This window comes from Chionomys nivalis, chromosome 3 (assembly GCF_950005125.1).
Source record: "Chionomys nivalis chromosome 3, mChiNiv1.1, whole genome shotgun sequence".
Lineage (NCBI taxonomy): Eukaryota > Metazoa > Chordata > Mammalia > Rodentia > Cricetidae > Chionomys > Chionomys nivalis.
Genome location: NC_080088.1, coordinates 57,129,285 through 57,153,358, shown reverse-complemented (window position 1 = coordinate 57,153,358; position 24,074 = coordinate 57,129,285). Strand labels below are relative to the sequence as shown.

At 43.0% G+C, this 24,074-nt stretch overlaps 1 protein-coding gene across 1 annotated transcript in view; it reads left to right on the top strand.

Annotated features, from left to right (window-relative positions):
- Nucleotides 1-24,074, top strand: part of Cep97 (centrosomal protein 97) — a 33,886-nt gene that overhangs the window by 573 nt on the left and 9,239 nt on the right. Inside the window, exons 2-10 of the mRNA XM_057765136.1 lie at nt 3,012-3,154; nt 4,712-4,870; nt 6,741-6,842; nt 9,832-9,945; nt 10,872-11,038; nt 15,473-15,637; nt 16,360-16,484; nt 18,454-19,231; nt 22,444-22,519. Coding sequence (XP_057621119.1) covers nt 3,012-3,154; nt 4,712-4,870; nt 6,741-6,842; nt 9,832-9,945; nt 10,872-11,038; nt 15,473-15,637; nt 16,360-16,484; nt 18,454-19,231; nt 22,444-22,519 — 1,829 coding nt within the window. The remainder of the gene's footprint in view (nt 1-3,011; nt 3,155-4,711; nt 4,871-6,740; nt 6,843-9,831; nt 9,946-10,871; nt 11,039-15,472; nt 15,638-16,359; nt 16,485-18,453; nt 19,232-22,443; nt 22,520-24,074) is intronic.

Here is a 24,074-nt window from a genome sequence, read left to right as displayed (position 1 = left end):
CAGTACCCATGATAGAATCTGGGGGTGACCGGGACACGCGTTACTACCCCGTCATTCTGCAGGCCTGGTCCTAGGATCGAGTTTGGTCTTTGTTTGGCCGAGCGCAGGATAGGGGTGCGCCTATAGCTGGGAGATGCCTCCGTGGGGCGCCGGACCTGAGCTTTTGTTTTGGTTACACTCTGAGGCGTGGTAGCAGCTGGCTGGATTGGGGCAGACCGGGGTAGAGTCGGGACCTTGATCAGATTCTTGAGGGGAGGAGTTCGGCTAAAAGGTGTGTCGACCCTTCGGAATTGTGTGCGAACGCGCGGTGCGCTTTTCTAGTTTTCATCCATCAAGAAGGGGCTCAGACACCTCTCGTGCTAAGAAAACCGAAAAACATTGAAACCGCCTAGGACAGCTGTCCCAAGAAATTATTTCCCAGGGTAGTCCCAGTCTGCTGGTAAATTTGAAATTGGCAGTTACTTTGGCCCCGCCCCCTATGCCTATGATAGCTACTTTTCCTAAACCTCTCTAGCACTCCAAGACAACAGACAGGAGTTGCAGTTGGCATTTACAGAGCCACTTTTTAAAAGCCAGATGGTATTTTGGGCAACTTATATTATTTGACTTTTTTTTTTTTTGTTTTTCGAGACAGGGTTTCTCTGGAGCTTTAGAGCCTGTCCTGGAACTAGCTCTTGTAGACCAGGCTGGCCTCGAACTCACAGATATATCAATCAACCTGCCTCTGCCTCCTGAGTGTTGGGATTAAGGGCGTGCGCCACCACCGCCCGGCTATTTCACGTTTTTATGTAGACCATTTTTTTATATTGAATTCTCGCTTTTTTTCTTTTCTTTTTTTAGACAGGGTCTCATTTTGTAGTTGTGTCTGGCCTAAAACTCGTTGAAATCCTCCTGCCTTTGCTTTTCCAGTGCTAAGATTAAAGATGTGTACTACCAGAAGTGGCTCAGTCTACCTCCCCGCCCCCCTTTTTTTGTTTTTTCGAGACGATTTCTCTGTGTAGCCCCTGACCTAGAACATGCTCTGTAGACCAGGCTAGCTTCGAACTCACAGTCTCCCAAGTGCTGGGCTTAAAGCTGTGCACCACCACTGCCCGGCTTTTTTGTTTTGTTTTCTTTTCAAGAAAAGTTTTCACTATGTATCTTCTCTCTGCCTGTCCTGGAACTCATTATATAGACAGGCTGGCCTCAAACTCAACAGAGATCCGCCTGCCTCTGCCTCCTGAGTACTGAATTAAAGGTGTGCACCACTATGCCGGGTTATCATTCACAACTTATAGAGTAGGAAAGTTAACTTAGCGATTTGCACATACAGAGGAAAGACGCTGGCTGGCGGGCACAGTGAGGGGGCAGCCAGTCTCAAGGAGAGAGGTCGCGTTACCAAACCTGCCAACACCTTAATTTGGGGGGTTTTCAGACTGAAAAAATGAAGGAGAAAACCAGAAGGAAGCTTGTCCATAGTGGCTAACCAGGGGAGCTATAGTCTGAAACCATATTTTATTGAGTGTTGTCTGTCAGGTCTGAGGCTAAGTACAAGTAATTTGGCTTCTTTACACCAACCTTGTGAAATCAGAGAATCATTTTATTCTATCGATTAGTTAACTATACTTTGATTTTCAGAATACTTTGAAGTGACTGGGGAGATAGTTTAGTTGGTACAGTGCTTGTTGTGCAGGAGTGAGGACCCGAGTTCAGTCCTCCAAATCCAAGGGAAATGTTGAGTTTGGTGCCTGGAGCTTGTAATCTCAGTGCCGGGAAGGTGGATATGGGCAGGTCCTTGGGGCTCGCTGGACAACCAGCCTACTCTGCTTGATGAGTTCCAGGCCAGGGAGAAACCCTGCCTGGAAAAACAAAGTAAGGGCTGTAGAGCTGGCTCAGTGGGTATGAGCACTTGCCTTTTTTTTTTTTTTTTTTTAGTTTTTTTCGAGACAGGGTTTCTCTGTGGTTTTGGAGCCTGTCCTGGAACTAGCTCTTGTAGACCAGGCTGGACTCGAACTCCCAGAGATCCGCCTGCCTCTGCCTCCCGAGTGCTGGGATTAAAGGCGTGCGCCACCACCGCCCGGCTGAGCACTTGCCTTGAAAGCATGAGGGCTGGAGTTGAAATTCCTGTGAAAAGCCCCCAATGCCTGTAGCCCTAGTGATGCCTGCAGTGCTATGGAGCCTTGCTGACTTCCAGGTTCAGTGAGAGAATAAAAAGAGTGACAGAGCAGGACACCCAGCATTTTCTTCAGGCCTTCTTGAGCATGCGTGATGTGCCCCCCAACTCCTCTCCTGTCACACACTACTTTGGGCACTTAAAGATATACTTGTGGTTATAGAGAGTTGGATCTCTATAAAAAATTTTTAGTTCTAGGGTCTGATGTGGTGATAGCTATAATCCCAGCACTTGGGAAGTGGAGGACCCATCAAGAGTTCAAGTCCAGCCTTAGACACATAGAGTTTATGCTAGCCTGGTCAGCTTCAGACCCTGTCTCAAATCAAACAAAATAAAACAACAGCAAAAGAAAAACAACCCAAAACAAAGAAAAAGTTTGAAGGATAAGAAAGGGGAAAATAAAATATATAAAAAATTAAAACCCAGATAATAAAACCGAAAAACTCAAAAAAGAAATTTAAGCCCTAATTTTAAAATACTGTTGTTGGGTATAAAATAGGGGAACCTCAGGGCCTTGCGTGGTAGGCAAAGGCTTTGCCTCTGCGCTCTACTCCAGCCTGTAACTTGTAAATTCTGAGGAAAAGTATATCATTACAGCTCTAGATTGCTATTATTTTAATTTTTTTTTTGTCTTTTTAAAAGTGTGTAGTCCAGGCTGGTCTTGAACTCGTGATCCTCCTGCCTCTGCCTCCTTCAGCAAATCCTACCTGCGTGTGCCACCACAACCTGCTCATTTTAAATTCTTATACTTATTGTGCACTGATGTATTTTAAAATATGTATGCACATTTTTTCTCAGTGTAAAATGCTAAGCTCAGCTGTCATATTTGCTTTCTAACAAGTTGTCTTCTCTTTTTAAGGATCAGTGGTGAACTGGTCAGGGCAGGGACTACAGAAATTAGGTCCCAACTTGCCCTGTGAAGCTGATGTTCACACATTGATTCTGGATAAAAATCAGATTATTAAACTGGAAAATCTAGAGAAATGCAAACAGTTAATACAGGTGGGTATGAGTTACATAAGACTAATTTATTACTAAACAAAACCAAAAAGTTATTCTACATGTGTTGAAAGTGGTAAATGTTGCCTTAAAATTTTATATGCTAGCTTCTGAAGATGAATATATATATTGCATTTATAGTGGTCTAGAAAAAGCAGTGTTAAAAAGTGGAAATAGGGCCAGCAAGATGGCTCAGTAGGTAGGAGGGGTTGTGCAGAGTTTGATCTGTGTGTGCCCCAAGGCAGGAGAGAACTGACTTCTGAGAGTATGCTGGTGACATTTGACTGTGTGCCTGCTCCAGAGTGCCTGCAAGTAAGCTACTTGCACACACGCACACACACACACACACATTCTAAAGTTTTTAAATTTTTTGTTCATTTTGCTTTATTTATGTTTCTTTGTGCATATCTGTATGAATGTATGCCCTATGTGTATGAGTACATGTGGAGGCCGGAAGAGGGGCAGATTCCCTGGAGGTGGAGGGTGGTAATACATGTGGTTGTGAGCCACCTGACTTGGGTCTAGGAACTGAACTCTGATCCTCTGGAAGGATAGCAAGTGCCATCTTTCTAGTCCCATAAATAAATATATCTATATTTAAAGAGAACATTATATGTTGACAAAATATTGTGTTAACATAATTTCTACTTCATATTGCGGGTAAAGAGTTTATTCATCCAAGAATGTTGGGGTTGGATGGGTTGAGTGCTAAGAGTACACCTTAGCGTACTCAGAGCCCTAAGCTTAGTCGTCAGTGCTCTACCAAAACTAGGAAATAAACAAGAAGTGTTTATTTAGTATACCTAATGTTATGAAGACATTTTTTTGTGGAGCTTATATATATGAAACAGTGAGTTCCTGGGCACCCAGGGCTACACAGAGAAGCCCTGTCTTGAAAAACCAAAAGAAAAACAAAATGAAACAAAAAACACAACAGCCATGTCATACCCAGAAGTCGATGTTCCATGGTTTCCCCTTTTGCCTGCTCTCACGTTCTTTCTACCCCTTCTCCCACCACACTCCTGGAGCCCTGGAAGGGATGTTACGAATGTCTTACTTCCGGCTGGGCACGTAGCTGCTATTTATTTGTTTCCTGCACTTTGATCAGCTATGAGTCTCTGCATTCGCCACTGATCTCTGAGTAGAGCTGACAGCACTAAATAGCTGACCCTGTTCTGTGCTGTGCATGCAGCTATTTAGAAGGCAATTTGATGCGAATATTATGTCCTCTTAGCAAAAGTCATCAGTCGCTTCTTCGCTAGGCTATGTCATCCCCAGCTACGAGTTTTTGGCTGGGTTTACAGTAACACACATGAATTCCTTCCTGTGGAGCAGGCATCAGTTGGTTACCCCATAACAGACTTAACCTATACTTTTTGTTGATTAGAAGAACAAACTCCAGTAGTTATATTGTAGGTAATAGATGTACATAATATATGTAAAAAAATAGAAGGTGGGTGTTTGTATTTGGGTAATGTCTGGCCATCTACCATAGTGTAAAAGTAATATGTGTGGACATATATATTTGTTTCTAGGAATAATAATGTTCCCTTTCCATAGTTGTCAGTGGCTAATAATCGGCTGGTTCGGATGATGGGCGTGGCCAAACTTACTCAACTCCGGGTGTTAAATCTACCTCATAACAGTATTGGCTGCGTGGAAGGACTGAAGGACCTAGTCCACTTGGAATGGCTGAATTTAGCAGGAAATAATCTGAAGGTGAATGGCTTTTTTTTTCTTGGTAATTAACTTTTGATTTTTTTTTTCATAGCAAATCTGTTCTCTGTGAAAAAGAAACTTGGCAAGTATAGAAATAAATAGACTAAAAAATGAAAATATCTACTTCTACAATCTGTATTAACATAAACTTTAAAAAGCCTCCATTATGAACATATACCATAGTATAGTATTCTTTCAAATGTGAACAGAGACTCTATATTATACTTGAAAAAAGTAAATCAAATACTAGAGTCATGAGGAGAGAAATTTTTTTTCCTACTGAGTTAAACTTTTAAGTAAATTTTTAATGGTACATGGAATTTTTTTTTAAGTCAAGATATCTGCATTCTATCTTTCCTACTTTGTACACAGGGTAATTTTGGACAAATTAACAAACATTTCTTTATCTGTTTTCTGATGCGCCAGGTAAGGGGACTAGAGTAAACCGTTACCTTTACCGAGCAGCTACCTGCTGCTAGGTACTTTCCTAAGGGTCTGTAGTGAGCGCATGTCAGCCTGTGAAGTAGATAGAGTTGTCAGGCTTATGTAGATAGGGAAACTGAAGCACAGAGAAGCTAATGCTTGTTCCAATTCATATATCCAAGAAGTTGCAGAGCCCCAAATTAAAAAAATATATATATATATTAATTCATTCATGAAGAATTTCACACAACATACAGCATATTTTTTTTATGTCAGACATTGTTCCTATTTATTTTTATTTATTTATTTATTTGTTTATTTTTTATTGAAAAAAAATTTTCCGCCTCCTCCCCGCCTCCCATTTCCCTCCCCCTCCTCCCGCCCCTCTCCCCCTCCCCCCACTCCTCTTCTCCTCCCTCTCCAGTCCCAGGAGCAGTCAGGGTTCCCTGCCCTGTGGAAAGTCCAAGGTCCTCCCCCCTCCATCCAGATCTAGGAAGGTGAACTTCCAAACTGTCTAGGCTCCCACAAAGCGAGAACCTGAAGTAGGATCAAAACCCCGTGCCATTGTCCTTGGCCTCGTCAGCTCTCATTGTCCGCCATGTTCAGAGAGTCCGGTTTTATCCCATGCTTTTTCAGTCACAGTCCAGCTGGCCTTGGTGAGCTCCCAATAGATCGGCCCCACTGTCTCAGTGGGTGGGTGCACCCCTCGTGGTCCTGACTTCGTTGTACATGTTCTCCCTCCTTCTGCTCCTCATTAAGCATATTTTGATTATATTCATCTACCACGCCTTCCCTAACTTTCCAGATCCATCCCTACCACCTTACCCAACTTGATTTCCTCTCTTTGTATGTGTTTTTCTAAAAAATAACCCATTGAATCGAATTTATGCTGTCTGTGTCTTCCTGGGTGTGGTGCCTTCCACTGGATGTGGTTGACTTATTAGGAGTCATACTCTTCTGGACAGCTGAGTGTCCCTTTCTCAGAAGCCATTAACTGTCTGTTAAGTCCTCAGGGGTGGGGCTTGGAAGCCTTCTCCCTCTGTGCTAAACTGCTAACTGGCTTGCTCTTGTGCAGGTCATGACCTCGGCTGCTGTGAGCTCATGAGTGCCGTGGTCCCATAATGCCTAGAAGACACTGCCTTGACTCTGGTCCTCCCTGACCGTGTGGCTTCATTCTAAATTTGTGAATTCTTTTCTCTGCTAGCAGCTTGATGCCGTTGAAGTTTCTTTGGGCTCTAAATATCTGAGATGGTATGAATTGCTTGGTGTCCTTGAAAGCTTGCTTCTTTCTGAATTTTGCTCTCCCTTTCCCCCTTTGTCTTGCTCAGCTCCGCTGCTGTGCATCTAGTGACAAGAGGAGGCGGGGGCTCAGCTGCAAAGAATTAGGGAACGATTTTGATTTTTGATTTTAAGTGCACGGACTAATGTGATGCTTTTCTTGTAATAGACCATGGAGCAAATCAATAGCTGCACAGCGCTACAACACCTGGACTTGTCGGACAATAGCATACCCCAGATAGGTGACCTGTCAAAACTGGTGTCTTTGAAGGTAAGGGGTCTTCTTTCACCTCTTAAAAATGATCACAAATAAAAACTCACTAAAGATGTGGTCTCATTGGCATAAACTCAGCCTGTCATATATTGTGTATTAAGAATGCCTCCCCCCTTTCCCCCCCCTTTTTTTTTGGTTTTTTGAGACAGGGTTTCTTTGTAGCTTTGGTGCCTGTCCCGGAACTAGCTCTTGTAGACCAGGCTGGCCTCGAACTCGCAGAGATCCACCTGCCTCTGCCTCCCGAGTGCTGGGATTAAAGGTGTGCGCTACCACCGCCCGGCCCCCTTCCCCTTTTGAAGGAGTCTTCCAGTAAAACCTAGGCTCATCTCTCAGGGCCACTAAGCGCTTTCTTAATTTTTCCAAAGTACTGGAATTATAGGTGTTTGCCAATATGCTTGCCTGGTTGTTTTTGTTGTAAAAACTTAGGAACTTTTTTTCCCTTTCTCTTTTTGGAAACAAAGTCTAACTGTATTGCCCTGGTTATTTCTGGAACTCCTGAGCGCAAGAGCATGTACTCTTGAAGCATAAAAGCACTTAGGTCATCCCAAATTGATTGTTAGTTCCTATAAGTGATTTATTTTATATGAAAGTAGTCATTGTAGTTAGTTATTTCTTATTTCCCATCCTCTGAATGTGATGAATTTAGCTTATGCTAGGGACTTTAATATATATATCTCATACACACACACACACACTCACAGTATTCTGTTAAAGTTTAAAGTAATCCATTCTAAAGTCAAGTCTTTTTTTTTTTTTTGATATAAGATCTCTCTATTATATAGTTCTGTCTGTCTGTCCTGGCTATGTAGGCCAGACTGATCTCAAACTCACAGAGATCCAAGCCCATGCCTCCAGATTGCTGGGATTAAAGGCATGTGCTACCATGCCCAGCTTTATATATATATATGAATATGAGGTATCACTATGTTGTCTAGGTTGGTCTCTTGATTGCAAGTGATCCATTTGCCTAAGTCTTCATCCAGCTGTCTGTTTGGTATGTCTATGTGGTTTTGTTTATCTGTTTATCTGTTTTTCCTATTCTCAAGGATGCTGTTTTCAATACTAAGTATAATTTAGTTAACAAAGCTAATTTCACTTAATAGACACGGAAGGTGTGGAGATAGCTCAGTGGTTAGGAGCACTGGCTGCTGTTCTAGAGGACCTGGGTTTGAGTCTCAGTACCATATGGTGCCTAGAACTGTCTGCTATCCTCAATTCCTGGGGAATCTAAATTTCTGGGGATCTAAATTCCCTCTTCTGACCTCCACAGGCACCAGATACACACATGGTACAAACATACAAGTAGGCAAAACACCTACAAATATAAAATAAATGATAAAATCTAAAAAATTCATCTGTATCTTTTTTCTGTATTTTTGCTTAATTGACTCTTATCAGCACCAGATAGACTCTTTAAGCCTCAGATGTGAATCTGAAGCTCTATTTTCCCCACACATTGAGCAGAAATAATTTTACAACAACAATAATTCTAAACAATTTCATGTATCTAACTATTCCAATAAATGCTAAGAAAACTCAAAAGATCTAAAAGATGATTGGATATTTTGTGTATTTTTCTTTTAGTTATAACTTTTCCCCCTTGGAATGGATATATGAATAGCTAAACAGAATCCTGAATGTTTAGAGTATCTTAGACTTGTTCTTTTTAAACGGTTTGTTTTATTTATGTGTATGTGTGTGGGTGCCTGGTTATCTGTATGTATTCTATGTGCATGCAAGTGCACAGGAAGACAGAAGAGGGCATTTGATAACCTGGAGCTACAGCCACAGGTGGTTGTGAGCCACTGGTATGGAAACTAAACCTAGGTCTCTGCAAGAGCAGTAAGCACCCTTTTTTTGTTTTTTGGTTTTTCGAGATAGGGTTTCTCTGTGGTTTTGGAGCCTGTCCTGGAACTAGCTCTTGTAGACCAGGCTGGTCTCGAACTCACAGAGATCCGCCTGCCTCTGCCTCCCAAGTGCTGGGATTAAAGGCGTGCGCCACCACCGCCCAGCTAGCAGTAAGCACTCTTAACCTCTGTAACATCCCTCCACCCCTTGGATTTATTCTTTTTTATTGCTGACTTAATATGGGTCAGCTATGTCTGCAAGCAATAATTTCTACCTTTCTTTGGCTAAAAACTAAGCAAAAAATGTAGTTGTAAAGTATGAATTGTGGCTTATCTGTCTCTTTTACAAAATTTACCTTCTACACAATTATTTTATTTTATGGGCATGTATGTGTGTGTGGTAGGTGTGGGCGTGTGGAGGCTAAGACAGGATGCTGGATCTTCCTCTATCCCTCTCTACCTTCTTACTTAGAAATAGTCCGTCACTGAATTGGAAGTTCACTCTTAGCTCTTGGCTAGCTGGCCAGAAATCCACTTATTACTGCCCCCCAGTGCTGGGGTCACAGGTATTAACCACCATGCCCAGATTTTCTCACAGATGCTGCGAATTCAATAGCAAGTCCTCGTGATTGTAGAGCAAACACTCTTATCTACCAAATTATCTCTCTTTTTTTGTTTTGTTTTGTTTTTGGTGTTTGATTTTTTTGAGACAGAGTTTCTCTGTGTAGCCCTGGCTGTTTTGGAACTCACTTTGTAGACCCAGCTGGTCTCAAATTCAGAGATCAGCCTGCCTCTGTCTCCTCAGTGCTGGAATTAAAGGCGTGTGCTACCACATCCATATTTTGATATTTTAAAAGGAAATAAATAACTATGTTGGAAATTGCTTTGTGTATTAACTTAAATTGTATATCATGCTAGTATATCATACCAAAGCCAGATAATACGTCAATTATGTGTTCTTGGATAAGTCTTAAACCCTTGTTGGGCTAAAGACCACTTAGGAGCTTTCTAAGTATTAATCTTTGAATTATGTGTGATAAGAAGTATAACAAAATAGGTCTTTTTATTCTTGCATGCACCATTTTGGCATTGGCAAGTCAGTTTATTTATAATTTGTTGATTTGTATTTTTTTTTCAAGACCTTGCTTTTACATGGAAACATCATCACTTCTCTTAGAATGGCACCTGCATATCTACCCAGAAGCCTTTCTATATTGTCTTTGGCAGAAAATGAAATCCGAGACTTAAATGAGGTAAAATTTGACTCTAGGATCTTTCCTTCTGGGATCCAAGAAGGAAAACATCCAGGACTTTGTGGGATCCAGGAAGGTAAAAGTCCAGGACTCTGTGGGATCCAAGAAGGAAAAGTCCAGAAGTCTGTGGGATCCAGGAAGGAAAAGTCCAGGACTCTGTGGGATCCAGGAAGGAAAAGTCCAGGACTCTGTGGGGTCCAGGAAGGGGAAGTCCTGGACTCTGTGGGGTCCAGGAAGGAAAAGTCCAGAAGTCTGTGGGGTCCAGGAAGGGGAAGTCCTGGACTCTGTGGGGTCCAGGAAGGAAAAGTCCAGGAGAGATAGGAGAAGTTCTCAAGCTCATTTTAGATCACCTTGGGAGAATTACTGCCCTGGTGAAACATCTGGCCCTAGAGCATCCGCATCTTCCTTTCTCTTTTTTCTTAACATTGGAGGTCATCAGGCTGAATTTCAATTGTAATGCTGCAATTATCACCACTGGTGATTGGTAGGAGAGAGACATCTACTTTACAGGGAGTCAATAAGGCAAGCTGTCCACTTTCCATGGCTTCTATTATGTTTCCCAATAGGGTTTTCTCAAGTCAGGCAAAGTCCTTTATGTCTGTAATCTCAACACTTAGTAAATAGAAACAGGAGGGTTAAAGCTGAAGATCAGTCTGGGTTAAATGAGACCCTGCCTCAAAGAAAGTAAATATGGTTTTCTTAATTAGGAAATAATGCTGATGTTTTTCCTTGTGCAGCAAGGACAAATGACCAGGTTTTTAGAATTTTGGAAGTCAGTGGCTAACAGTAGAGAATTGCTTAATGCTTTTTAGAACAAGAGGGAAATTGTGACATTCTCATATGCTGCCAAAATTATGTAATCAGCAGAAGCCCTGTGCTTGACACTGAACATTCATTTTGTTCAACAAAGATGTCTTTTGTTTTAGATCTCGTTCTTGGCCTCTCTCAGTGAGTTGGAGCAGTTGTCAATCATGAACAATCCTTGTGTGATGGCAACACCGTCCATTCCAGGGTTTGACTATCGGCCGTACATCGTCAACTGGTGCTTAAACCTCAGAGTACTAGATGGATACGTGATTTCTCAGAAGGAAAGGTGAACATTATCTGCTTAACATGGTCTCAATCAAGGAAAGATCATTCTAGTTTGCTATAAATTAATTGCTGAATTTTTCTAAAAAGTGTGTATTTACAAATTAAAAATGCTCCGATAAGCTATTTCCGTGGGCACCTCCATCATGGTCTTGACCCCTTTGCTCATACTCTCCTGCCTCCCTTTGACCGGACTTTGGGAGCTTAGCTCAATCATTGTGCTGCTGTTGATCTTTGTATCTACTTCCATCAATTGCTGGATGAAGGTTCTATGATGACATTTAAGATAGTCATGAAGCTGGTTGGTGGTGGCGTATGCCTTTAATCCTAGCACTTGGGAGACAGAGACAGGTGGATCTCAGTGAGTTTGAGGCCAGCCTGCTCTACAAACCGACTTCCAGGACAGTAATAGCTGTTACACAGAGAAACCCCGTCTTGGAAAAACCAAAAAGAAAAACAAAATAGTCATCAATCTTACTACAGGACGAGGCCAGTTCTGTCACTCTCTCCACAATTGCTTAGGGTCTTAGCTGGGGTTATTCTGTGGATTCTTAGAAATTTTTCTAGTGCCAGATTTCTTGCTAGCCTTATAATGGCTTCTCAATCAAGATATCTCTTTCCTTGCTCTCCCTCTCTGTCCTTCCACCATCTTGAACATCCATTCTGTTCAGTTCTCGTCCCTGCTCACCTTACTCCCCTCCCCTTCTACCCTCTCTTCTCCTGACGTCCACACTCCCAATTTTCTTGGGAGATCTTATCTATACAGCTTACCTGAGCTCCTGGGAGCTCACTGACGGTGGGGGCACCAGCATAGGCCTCTGAATGTGGTGACAGTTGCGTGACTGGGGCATTCTGTGGGGCCACTGGCAGTGGGACCAGCACTGGCTTTTTGGAACCCATGCTCTTTGGAGGGATACCTTGCTTAGCCTAGATATAGTGGGGAGGGCCTTGGTCCTGCCTCAAAGCAGTGTGCTAGACTTTGTTGACTTCCCATGGGAAGCCTTACCATCTCTGAGGTAATGGGGGGTGGTGTGGGGGAAAAGGTGGAGGGAGCGGGAGAAGGGGAGGGAGTGGGAACTGGGATCGGAATGTAAAATGAGAAAAGATAGTTGTTTTTATTTTTTATTAAAAATGCTGGTGTAATCATAGCGCAGAATGTGCTAACGATTCAGGATTATCCTTCCTTTCTTACAAAAGGCAGAAGGTAAACATCCGGGCTGGGAGCAGGTGTTGTGGCACATTTAAGTAATCCCAGCTTTTGAGAAGCAGGGATAGAAGAATTAGGTGGTCATTGTCATCTGGGATACATTGTTGGTTCTAGAAAAGCCTGCACTACATGAGACCTAGCCTCGGGTAAGGAATACAGCTCAGTTGGTAGAATGCTTGCCTACCATGTTTGAAGCCCTTGCTCTGCAAGCATGAGAACCCATATAAAAAGCCAAGTATAGCTTTTCTTATCTGTAGCCCCAGGATGGGGAAACGGATGGCAGAAATGGGTGGTAGATTGTTGGCTAGCCAGTAAAGAGCAAGCTTCTATTTCATTGTGAGTCTATTTCAAAGCCCTGGTTTTCTGATAAAACTGGCCATGGTGGTGCAGGCCTGTGATTCCAGCACTGGAGAGATGAAAGTAGGAGGATCAGAAATTCAAATCATATGCAACTACAGAGCAACTATATATGAAAAAAGGGTGTGGGGGGGAGAGATGGCTCAGCAGATATAAACACTGACTGCTCTTCCTGGGTTCTATTCCCTACATTTACATGGTGGTTCACAACTAGCTGTAATTCTAGTTCTTGGGGATGCTCTTATGTCCTCCAAATGCATTTGGTATATAATTATACATGCAGGCAAAAATATTCATACACATAAAATAAAAATATGAAAAAAGTGAATATTAGCCCTAGAGATTAGAGCTAGTAATTCTAAATGCCAAGCTTATAACAATCTATGTTTTAAAAGTCATTTTATTGATTGCTTAGAAATGGTAACATTCTTTCCTAGAAACCACATGAATATAAGATCTTGGCTTACTCCCACAAAAGCTTCTTGGCTATCGATCATATGTGTAAAGGGGGTGTTAATAATATGTTAGAACCCAGTGTCCTTTTATGATGCACTAGGAAAATGCACATGGTGTTTCAATTTGGAACCTGAAGCAGACTACTATACTGTTTCTCATCTTCTGATGCCTGTGAGTCCATCCTTAGATCACTGATGGTCTCTGCATCTTGGAGCTGGGAACCTGTTCCACCAAGATTGCATCTTCTAGAGACTGTTGCATGGTCCTTAGAGCCTTCAGGAAACTGGGCTGTGGAGATGGAAGGCACAATGGATTATTCTCTTTACTATGCCTCCTTTCATTTTCTGCCCTCAGAAAATATGCATGCATGGGCTCAGCACAGTTTAGCCTTCACTTCTAAAAATCCTTTTGGGAGATGGTTCTCTTTCCCTCAACTCTTTGCTTCCTGTTCTTGTTCCTGCTTCATACCTCAGGTGTGGTGTCCCACTACCTTCTGGCACTTCTATTTCTACATCTTGCTGTAGAATGCTGGGATTCAGCATACCGCTGAATCTGGCTTTTTATGTAGATTTCAGGGGTTGAACTTAGGTCATTAGGTCTTAGTACCTAGTGCTTTTATCTGCTCAGTCATCTTGCTGGCCCTGTAAATGCATTTTAAAAATGAAAATATGAGCTGAGTGGTGGTGGCTCATGCCTTTAATCCCAACACTCAGGAGGTAGAGGCAGGTGGATCTCTGAGTTCGAAGCCAACTGATATATGGAGTGAGTTCTGCGACTGCCAGAGCTACACAGAGAAACCCAGTCTTGAAAAACCAAAACCAAACCAAAACAAAAACAAAAAAATAAAAAGAAAAGAAAAGGAAGTATGGTTTATAGGAGGGCATATCTTATATTATGATTGTAAATTTCTCTCTCTCTTGTGAGATAGTGCCTTATGTAGCCAGGCTATTATTGAGGTCTCTCCCTGTGTAGCCAAGGTATGGTCTAACCTCTTGGCCTTCACTCCCTCAGAGCTGGATTCCAGGCCTGCTTCCATGCTGGCTTCACATGGTCCTGGGATTGAATCCGGGTATTCATGCATGCTAGGCCAGTGCTCTACCAGCTTCAGCTATTAGCAAGTTCAAGGTCAGTCCCAGCTGACATTGAGACATTGTCTCCTAAAGCAACAACAAAAATAAAACCACCAGTTTGTTACAGTTGCACACTGCATAGTTTGACTGTGCTGACTGGGTAGTTCTCAGGCAGTCTCCTGTGTGCATCTTCCTCTTTCCTGAGTCATCTAAACATTGGTGGTTGGATATGATGATGTGATCAGATTCACTTTGGAGACTCCCTCCCTCCCTCCCTCCCTCCCTCCCTCCCTCCCCCCCTCCCTCCCTCCCTCCCCCCTCCCTCCCTCCCTCCTCCCTCCCTCCCTTCCTTCCTTTCTTTATTTTTGAGGTATGATCTTTCTACATAGCCCAGGCTGTCCTGGAACTCACTATGTAGACCATGCTGTCCTGGCCACAGAGATCTGTCTGCCTCTGTCTCTCAAGCACTGGGATTAAGGTGTGCACCATCATGCCCAACTAGTTTTGAGGATTTAAAGGGAGGACTACTTTATAGATCCTACTGGGTCATATTCAGTGTCTGGATGTCTATTTTGTTATTGGTAGCTATTAATGATCATTGCCCGAAACCATTAATTTATTAAAGGTTATAAAACTGAGAAATTCTGTTATTTTTATTAGTTTCAGTACTTATGTGAAGTAAGTAGTTATTGACAAATTTTGTATAGGAAATAAAGAATTAACAATATTTAGTTCCCATTATACCAGTTAAAAAAATGACCAATTAGGTATTTTTAAAAACTGCCATTAAGAGTTTATAGATTGTTTCTGTTTGGCAAAGTAAATGGAGAGAATGCTTATTGCCTCTTTGAAAATAATTGAAGAATACTTGAACTTCTTAGTATGAACAGTGCCTCTAATTATGAAAACAATTGAAATCTAAGACGGAGGGAAGTGAGTTAGGAATATAGATAGAAAAGCATGAATTGGGACACATGTTTGCGGTCCAACTGCTGGGGATGTAAAGATGCGCAGAGCGCTGGAGCTCGCTGGCCAGCCAGCCTAGCCCAAAGGTGAGCTCCGCAAGTGACCATGTCTCAAAATTAAAGCAGGAGAAGAAGATACTCAGCCTCAACCTCTGGCCTACTGCACATGTACATGAGTTTTCACGCACATGCTCACACTCAGGAACACACACACACCACCACCACCACCCATCAAGTTTAGCTAAAAATAAGCAAATAAAATGAATAATTTTTTTAATGAAATCATGTAGTAGTATTATAAGGTAAATTCAAAAGGAAGATCACTGTTACTCAAGAATGTATTTTGGCCACTCCTGTGCCATCACCTCTTTCTTTTTTCCCAGTTTGAAAGCTGAATGGCTTTATAGTCAAGGCAAGGGACGAGCATATCGGCCTGGCCAGCACATCCAGCTTGTGCAGTACCTGGCTACAGTCTGTCCTCTTATTTCTGCACTGGGCCTTCAGACTGCAGAGGATGCTAAACTCGAGAAGATTCTGAGTAAGCAGAGGTAAGCCCGTTCATTTGTGACAGCTGAGGGATTTGGAGGTGAAGGTACCTCAAGACTTTCTGTGGTTAGAGGGTTCCATGGCAGTTGCTTTGCTAAGCAGTTCTTGAGTGGGAGACCCAAACGGTATGATAACGGAAGAATGGGAGGTTTGTCAATACCAAAGTTAGAACCCAGTGGTAGATCTGCTTTGCATGTGTTAGACCCTGAGTTTGAATTACAATACCTCAAGAAAAGTATTTGGCCTTTAATATAGGTAGGTGCCTCATGTAGCATGTTAAGTGCTCATGTTAACAAACGTGGCCAGAGTGTTTAGTAATCCCTTCTCTTATCAGAGATCCTGTCTTTCAGTGTTTTCACATATGAAACTGTGTTTGTATAAGGTCATGTGGACAGTTAATTGTATAGACTGAGACAGGGTCTCATGTAAACTAGATTGGCCTTCAACTCACTATGCGGAGAGGGTGACTTTGAACTTCTGACTCTGTTGCTTCTAGCTCCACAGTGCTAGTTTTACAGGTATCTGCTGACATCCCCATCTTTATCTAACAGTTAAAAAATATCTTAACATTTTTACACAATGCTTTAAACGAGACTATAGTTTGTCAGCGTCTAAAGACGCCCTTGCAGACTTGTTAGATTTCTGTTGTAGCATGTTAACTGAGGTGGCAGGAGAACATGTCTTCTTAGTTGGTGGAGATGACACAGATGTTGTTGGTTTCTAGGTTCCACCAGAGGCAGCTGATGAACCAAAGCCAAAATGAAGAGTTGTCTTCTCTTGCTCCTGTTGAAACAAGGGCCCCCCTAACCCCTGAGTGCTCAAGCCCTGTTCAAGATTTCCAGGAAAGCAGTAAGGAACTTGTGGCCCAGTGCCTAAGAACAGCTTACTCCACACTTTTCCTCAACTCACTGGACTCACTGGGTTATGAAACAGTTTGTTTCAGTCAGGGTCTCTCTTTGTAGCTCTAACTGGTCTGAAACTCACCATGCAGCTCCCAGGCTAATCTTGAACCTGCTACAGATCGTCTTGATTTCCTTCCTTCTTTTTTTGCTATTTACTTTATGCGTGTGTGTTGCTCTACCACTTCCTCGGGGTCTTTGGCTGCATTGGTCGATGAGGGTGGAGGGAGCAGAAGCGGGGAACAGGGTTCAGACGGCTGTAGGTATGATGGAGATGGCCTTCCAGGAGATGTTATTTATGGATTATCTTGACTTTATTCCAGACAATAGAAAATATATAGGATTGGTAAGCCTGGGGACCAGCGCGCACTAAGCGGCATGCTCCTCTCATGAGGCTGGGTTAGTGGCAACATGTCCCTATGAAAATAGCTAGAACATGTCACTTAATTGCTGTGTGGTCCACAGGGGAAGAACGTTTGCAGGGAACTATGTCAAGGGTCATGCTGGAGACATACATCCAGCATCCAGGCCTAGGAACAGCCTCCCATAAGGGTAGAGAGAGAGAGCAGGAAGTCTCCCTGGTGGGAGGGAGTCCTCCATGTTGCCAAGCTTAGAGAAAGCTGCCAGGCTATGGTAGACTACAACCTCTGACAAGCAGAGCTTCCCAACATGTATGAGAGTGTTTGGATGAGTATTGTATGCATATGGGAGTCTGTAGAAGGCAGAAGAGGGCATCAGATCCCCTGGAACTGTAGTCACAGACAGTTGTGAACTATCATGGGTGCTGGGAACAACCCTGGGCTCTCTGCAAGAGCAGCAGAAACTCTTAATCACTGAGCCCATCTCTCCAGCTACTCTTAAGCCCAGAAAAGGGAGTCAGATCTCCTGGAACTGGAATTACAGACATTGTGAGCCTCCATGTAGGTGCTGGGAATCAAACTCAGGTCCTGTGTAAGAGCAGCCAGTGCTCTTAACCACTGAGCCATCTCTCCAGCACCATGTTGTAGGAGGTCGCTTGTTCGTTTCCCAACCGCCTAGACTCCTGAAATAATTGCACAGAAACTATATTATTTGCAATACTGTTCGGCCAATATCTTAAGCATATTTCTAGCTTGCTCTTATATCCTAAACTAACCCGTCTCCATTGATATGTGTATTGCCACGTGGTTGTGGCTTACTGGATAAAGTTCCACCTGAAATCTGTCTCTGGTGGGGCTACATGGTGTCTCCTGACTCTGCCTTCTTTCTCCCAGCACTCAGTCTAGTTTTCCCCACCTAGTTCTATTCTACCCTATCACAGGCTAAGGTGGTTTCTTTATTCATTAGCCAATAAAAGCAGCACATATACAGAAGGACCACTCACACCAGCACCAAGAAATTCATTTTCCTTTTTTTCCCCCCAGTTTTTCAAGACAGGGTTTCTCTGTAGCTTTGAAGCCTGTCCTGGAACTTGCCCTGTAGACCAGGCTGTCCCCGAACCCACAGAGATCCACCTGCCTCTGCCTCCCAAGTGCTGGGATCAAAGGCATGAGCTACCAACACCTGGCAAAATTCATTGTCTTAAAAAAGTTTGGTTTGACATTTTAGTCATGTTGGAGGCAATCAGTTTACTGTGCTTACTATATTTTAGGGATCAAATTTCCTTAAATGTAAACAGCTAAGGGATTAAGGAGATGGCTCAGTGGATAAAGGTGTTTGATATCCAGCCTGACAACCTGAGCGCAATCCCTCAAGCACACATGGTAGAAGGAGAAAGCTGACTGCTACAAGCTGTTCTCTGACCTCAGCATGCAAACTACGGCATGTGTACACTACACACACAGAGTACATAAATAACTGGAAAAAATGTTTTAAGTCTATAATTAAGAAGGCTCTTCAAATCCTTGATGATTTAAATAATGCTCTCTCGGTTCTTCTAGAGCCTGTTCTCCAAATCAATTCTTGGGTTGGGATAAGCAGTAACGATGATCAGTTCTATGCTGTTAAGAATAACTTCCCAGCCTCTGCTCACACTACAAGACACTCTCGGAATGACCTGCACCTAGAAGACATTCAGACAGACGAGGACAAGCTGAACTGCAGTCTGCTCTCTTCAGAGTCCACCTTTATGCCCGTGGCGTCAGGACTGTCTCCAGTATCTCCCACCGTGGAGCTGAGGCTACAGGGCATCAACTTGGGCCTAGAAGATGATGATGACGATACAGATGAAGCCGTGCAAAGGCTAGAAAGCCAGGACTTGGACAAGGACAAGGAAAAACCTTTGTGGGATACAAATGAGAGTTCTGCTCAAGTGCTGAAAAGTAAGATGAGTGCAGAAGTAAAGGAGAAAGCGGGGCTGTTTCCTTGTCCCAAGTCAGTGCTCCTCGGTGCTCTCTTGAAAGAAGGTAACCGTGGTCTTACATCTTTTCCGGAGTCAGTTGGACATAGCATAGCCCATGTAGAGCCAAACAGTGAAGAAACCATGTCTTCCACCACTTCAGAGAAATCTCCCTGCAGAATTTTTACCGAGAGATCTGTTGCTTTGGGACAAGATAAGGTCACCCTTCAGAAACTGAATGCAGCCGCCACTAAGCTTCAGGCCTGTTGGCGGGGCTTTTATATCAGGAACTACAGTCCACAGGCCAAAGGGGTACGTTATGAAATCCGGCTGCGCAGAATGCAGGAGCACATTGTCTGCCTGACCGATGAAGTAAGGAGGTAGGTTGGCTTGGGGTGCCAGGTTCTGAAGTGTTTTAGAACTCTGCTGCTGTGATCATGACACCAGGTGGCCACTGTCAGTGTCCTCATCTCCAGTGATATAGCTGAAGCCTCCTGAGAGTACAAATTGCCACATGAATCTCCATTCTCAGCATAGCAATTAGCACATAGATGTAGTATCACAAAAGACGTTGAGTGGCTGTGAACTACATAGGCATCTATGATTCTCAACAAGGGGCAGATACTGTAGAAAAACAAGATGAGGAGGAAGAAGTCCACATAGAATCAGTTAGGTGACATAAGAGCTAGAGAAAAATCTCAGGGATTCTGAAGGGACTGAAATTCTGGGGCTAAGGTAGGAGTTAGTCCTCAGTTCCAGGGCATACTTGTTTAGCTGACTGCCAACCTCTGACAACTAGGAGTTCATTAGTATTGGAATTAATGGTGTTTAGCTGTATTATAGGTGGCTTGGGGAAAGTAGCGAAGGAACAGCCAAGAGAGGATATTCTATTCATTTCCAGTGGGGCAGAATGTTTGTGGAGTGCTGAGAGGTGCTTCATGACGGGGGAGAGAAAGTGATGCTAGATTTAGCTATTGGTTGTAATTGGTGACCCTCAGGACTGTCCTCGGGTTCCATGATTTGCTAAATGGGCTTACAGAACTCAGGAATCGTTCTGATCATGGTTGCTGTTTATTATAGCAGATACATACAGATTGAAATAGGGGAAATCTCACAGGGCAGGCCAGGTGCAGACTTCTAGAGGTCCTCTCCCAGGTAAGTCTTAGAGGTACAGGGCTTACTTCTCATCGCTGGGCTATAAATAACATCATGCCAACCTGGGACGCTTTCCCGAGCATTTCAGGCCATGGTTTTTACTGGGGTCAGTTATTTAGTCTCTCATGTGAGTGACTTGAACTCACAGAGATTCACCTGCCTCTGCCTCCTGAGTGCTGGGATTAAAGGCGTGTGCCACCACCACCCTGCTGGAGTAAGTTTTAAAAATGGTGTGTTAAAATGTTTTGGAATAGAGTGAGATTATGACAGTAGACTGATGGGGTAGTTGTTCTTAGGTAGAGCAGCCACTCGAATATTGAGCCTTTAGAACAAAAGTAACAGGAATGGGGCAGAGAGGAAGCCTGGTGCTGAGACATCAGTGAGTAGTGCGGGAGTGGGAGAACAGATTAGGATAGCATTATGATAGCAGGCATTCTCAGGGATGTCTTAGGTTCCTATTGCCTCGCTGAAACACTGTGACCGAAAGCAACCTGGGGAGGAATAGATTGTTGCAGTGTATTACTCTCTAGTCACGCTTCATCACTGAGGAGTAAGTGAGAACTCAAAGCAGGAACCTGAACCTTGAGGCAGGAGCTGAAGCAGAAACCATGGAGGAACATTGCTTACTGGCTTGTTCCTCATGGCTTGCTCTGCTTCCTCAGCTTGTTTGTTTGCTTGCTGCCTTCCTGCCTGCCTGCCTTCCCTCCCTCTTTTTCTCTTCCTCTTTCCCTCTTCTTCTCTACCTCTCTCCTTCCTTCCTTCCTTCCTTCCTTCCTTCCTTCCTTCCTTCCTTCCTTCCTTCCTTCCTTCCTTCCTTCCTTCCTTCCTTCCTTCCTTCCTTCCCTCCCTCCCTCCCTCCCTCCCTCCCTATAAGGTTTCTTTGTGTAACAGTGCTAGCTGCCCTGGAACTAGCTCTTGTAGACCAGGCTGGCCTCAGTGAACTCACAGAGAGTTTCTGCCTCCCAAGTGCTGGGAGGGACTCTCCACCACTGCCCAACTTTTATTTATTTATTTTTTTTAAAGATTTATTTATTATGTATACAGTGTTCTGTCTGTATGTTTGCCTGCATACCAGAAGAGGGCACCAGATCTCATTGCAGATGGTTGTAACCTACCATTTGGTTGCTGAGAATTGAACTCAGGACCTCTGGAAGAGCAGCCAGTGTTCTTAACCTCTGAGCCATCTCTTCAGCCCTCCATTCTGCTTTCTTATTCAACTCAGACCACCTGTCCAGTGGGCATACCCCCCTGTTGGCTGGGCTCTTTTTTATTAATCATTAATCAAGAAAATGTCCCATAGACTTGCCTGTAGACCAATAGAGACATATTTTTCAATTGAAATTTCTCTTCCCAGATATTCAGGTAAAGCTACCCGGGAGCCGGGCCGCAGCCCGCTGTTCCTTTCAACATGGGTTTGTGTCAAGTTGCAGAAGAACTCAACCAGAACAAGGGATTAGATAAAGAATCACTGGAAAATAGCAGGGAGAAGCAGTTTGATGACTTTGTATAAAAGAGCTAATTGAAAGAGCGACAGTGCTTGCACAAATGAGTTTGCTTTAGCTAAGAAAACGTTCAGAGAAAGGAAGCCTATGCGGGAGGTTGCTGCTTAAAATCCAGGAGTGCCGGATGGCACAGAAGAATGTCTTGGAGAGTTTAGAGAAAGTGGATAACTGTCTTGAAAATTCTGAAAAGGGGTGAGGTATGACTCAGGGGTAGAGCCTTTCTTTGTCTAGCAGGTACAAGGACTTGGATTCTCAATCCAATACTGCAAAGATTAAAAACAAACATAAAACAAAGCTCAAGACAAAGTGGGGGTGACATCTAGAGTGGTGATGGACAACTAAGGAAGGCTCTGCTTTGGAACAGGCCTACGAATCGAGACGGCTCCTGTAATTGAGAGGAAAGACTGTGGCATGAGAATAATAGGTGGGAGAGTCTGTGACCCCAGGGAGAATCAGGGATGGGGCAAGTGGGATGGGCTCTGTTGACGTCTTAGGAGAAAATTGTCAGTCTGTGATCCTGAGTGCCTAAGTGTGACTGTTAACTTTTGGAGGCTCTGAATAGCTAGCTTTTTCTAGGCCCGTCATCTTGTGTTTGGCTGGGAGCCTGAAGGGCAGATAAAGAAATGCTTAATACATAAGCATGTGCACACACACTCACACTCATACACACATTCCCCCATTGGTAATGCTATGTACAGTGAATAAGTAAACTTCAGTTTCACTTACATCTCATTTGGCTCCTGTCTTGAAGCGTAGTTCATTCTGAGTTATGCTTGAAGCATTTTAAATAAGGCTAGAGCTTAGCTATGCAACAGTGGAAGCAGTTGCTATTAGGTTATTATTCTCTTTGTAATGCATTTGCTTAGTAGTTGTAACAGGAAGTTTACATCAAAGCCTTCTTCCTTACGCTAACATGATCTTTTGAATCATTGTAGATTAAGAAAAGAAAGAGATGAAGAGCGTGTGAAAGCTTCTGTACAAGAAGAAGCTGTCAGGTTCCTTTGGAATGAGGTAAATGCCCACTGCTGATTCCTCTAGTGTATGTGAACACAGACAATTTCCAGTGAGACCAATTTTTTTTTCCCTTTGGTTTTTCAAGACAGAGTTTCTTTGTGTAGCCTTGACTGTCCTGGAACTCATTCTGTAGATCAGGCTGGCCTCAAAATCACAGAGATCCACCTGCTACCTTGCCTCCCGCGGGCTGGGAGTAAAGGCATACACCATCACCGCCTGACCCCAAATCATTTTTTTTTTAAATATTTATTTATTATGTATACAATATTCTGTCTGCATGTATGCCTGCAGGCCAGAAGAGGGCACTAGACCTCATTACAGATGGTTGTGAGCCACCATGTGGTTGCTGGGAATTGAACTCAGGACCTTTGGAAGAGCAGGCAATGCTCTTAACCGCTGAGCCATCTTTCCAGTCCCCCCAAATCATTTTAAGCCTGTGGTTTCACTAGTACTGAAAACTTTAAAATATTACAGTATTACTAATATTGTAATAGAAAACTTCTGAATCGTGGGGTGGTGGTGGCAGCACATGCCTTTAATCCCAGCACTTAAGAGGCAGAGGAAGGCAGATCTCAGTGAATTCGAGACCAGTCTGGTCTATAAAACGAGTTCTACGATAACCAGGGCTGTTACACAGAGAAATCCTGTCTCAAAAAACAACAATAAAATGAAACAAAACAAAAAAAATCCCAAAACAACAAAAAAACTTCCTAATAATAATTTCTTAGAAACATCTTTTTTTCTTAGAAATATCTTAACAAATAAGTTGTCATAATTATATAGAACCTATATATTAAGTTAATCAATTTTTAAGTTTTTATTTACTATTAGTAGGGAACTGGTTAAATAAACTATAAAAATAACAGCACTATATAATGCTATGGGACAATTAAAAAGAATAAAGTAGTACTATGGACTGACCTGGAAAGAGCTCCAGAATAATACTAATAAAGTAGAAGATGGGGCTTAGCATCCACTTTGTTTGCAAAGCTGAGGACCAGTGAATTAGTTCACGGGGTGAAGGTGCATGTCATTAATATTGACAGCCTGAATTTGGTCCCTTGGACCACATGATGAAAGACAAGAACCAACTTCTGCAAGTTGTTCTCTGACTTCCACAAGCATTTGTGTGCTCCCATCTATAAATTTAAAAAATTAAAAATATATATTAAAGCTGTAAGTATATGGGAATATATAGAAAAAATTCTGAAAAGATATACTTTAAACTCCTATCAGAAAGTACTTGATAACACAGGGCTATGTAGTGAGATCCTGTCACAAAAAGCAGACAAGAAATTACCTTGGATATCAGTCACAGTGAAACTAAAAATTCTATTTCATTTTGCTTTTGAGACAAGTTTTCATATGGTCCAGGTTAGCCATACACTCACTAAGCTGAGGATTGGCCTTGAACTCCTGATCCTCCTGCCTGTACCTCACAAGTCGGGGTGTGCAGCATCACAACTGATTTGTGTACTTCTGGGCCTCGAAACCAGGGCCTCATGCATGCTAGGCAAGCACTATACCCACTGAGCTACTCTGTATCACTTTC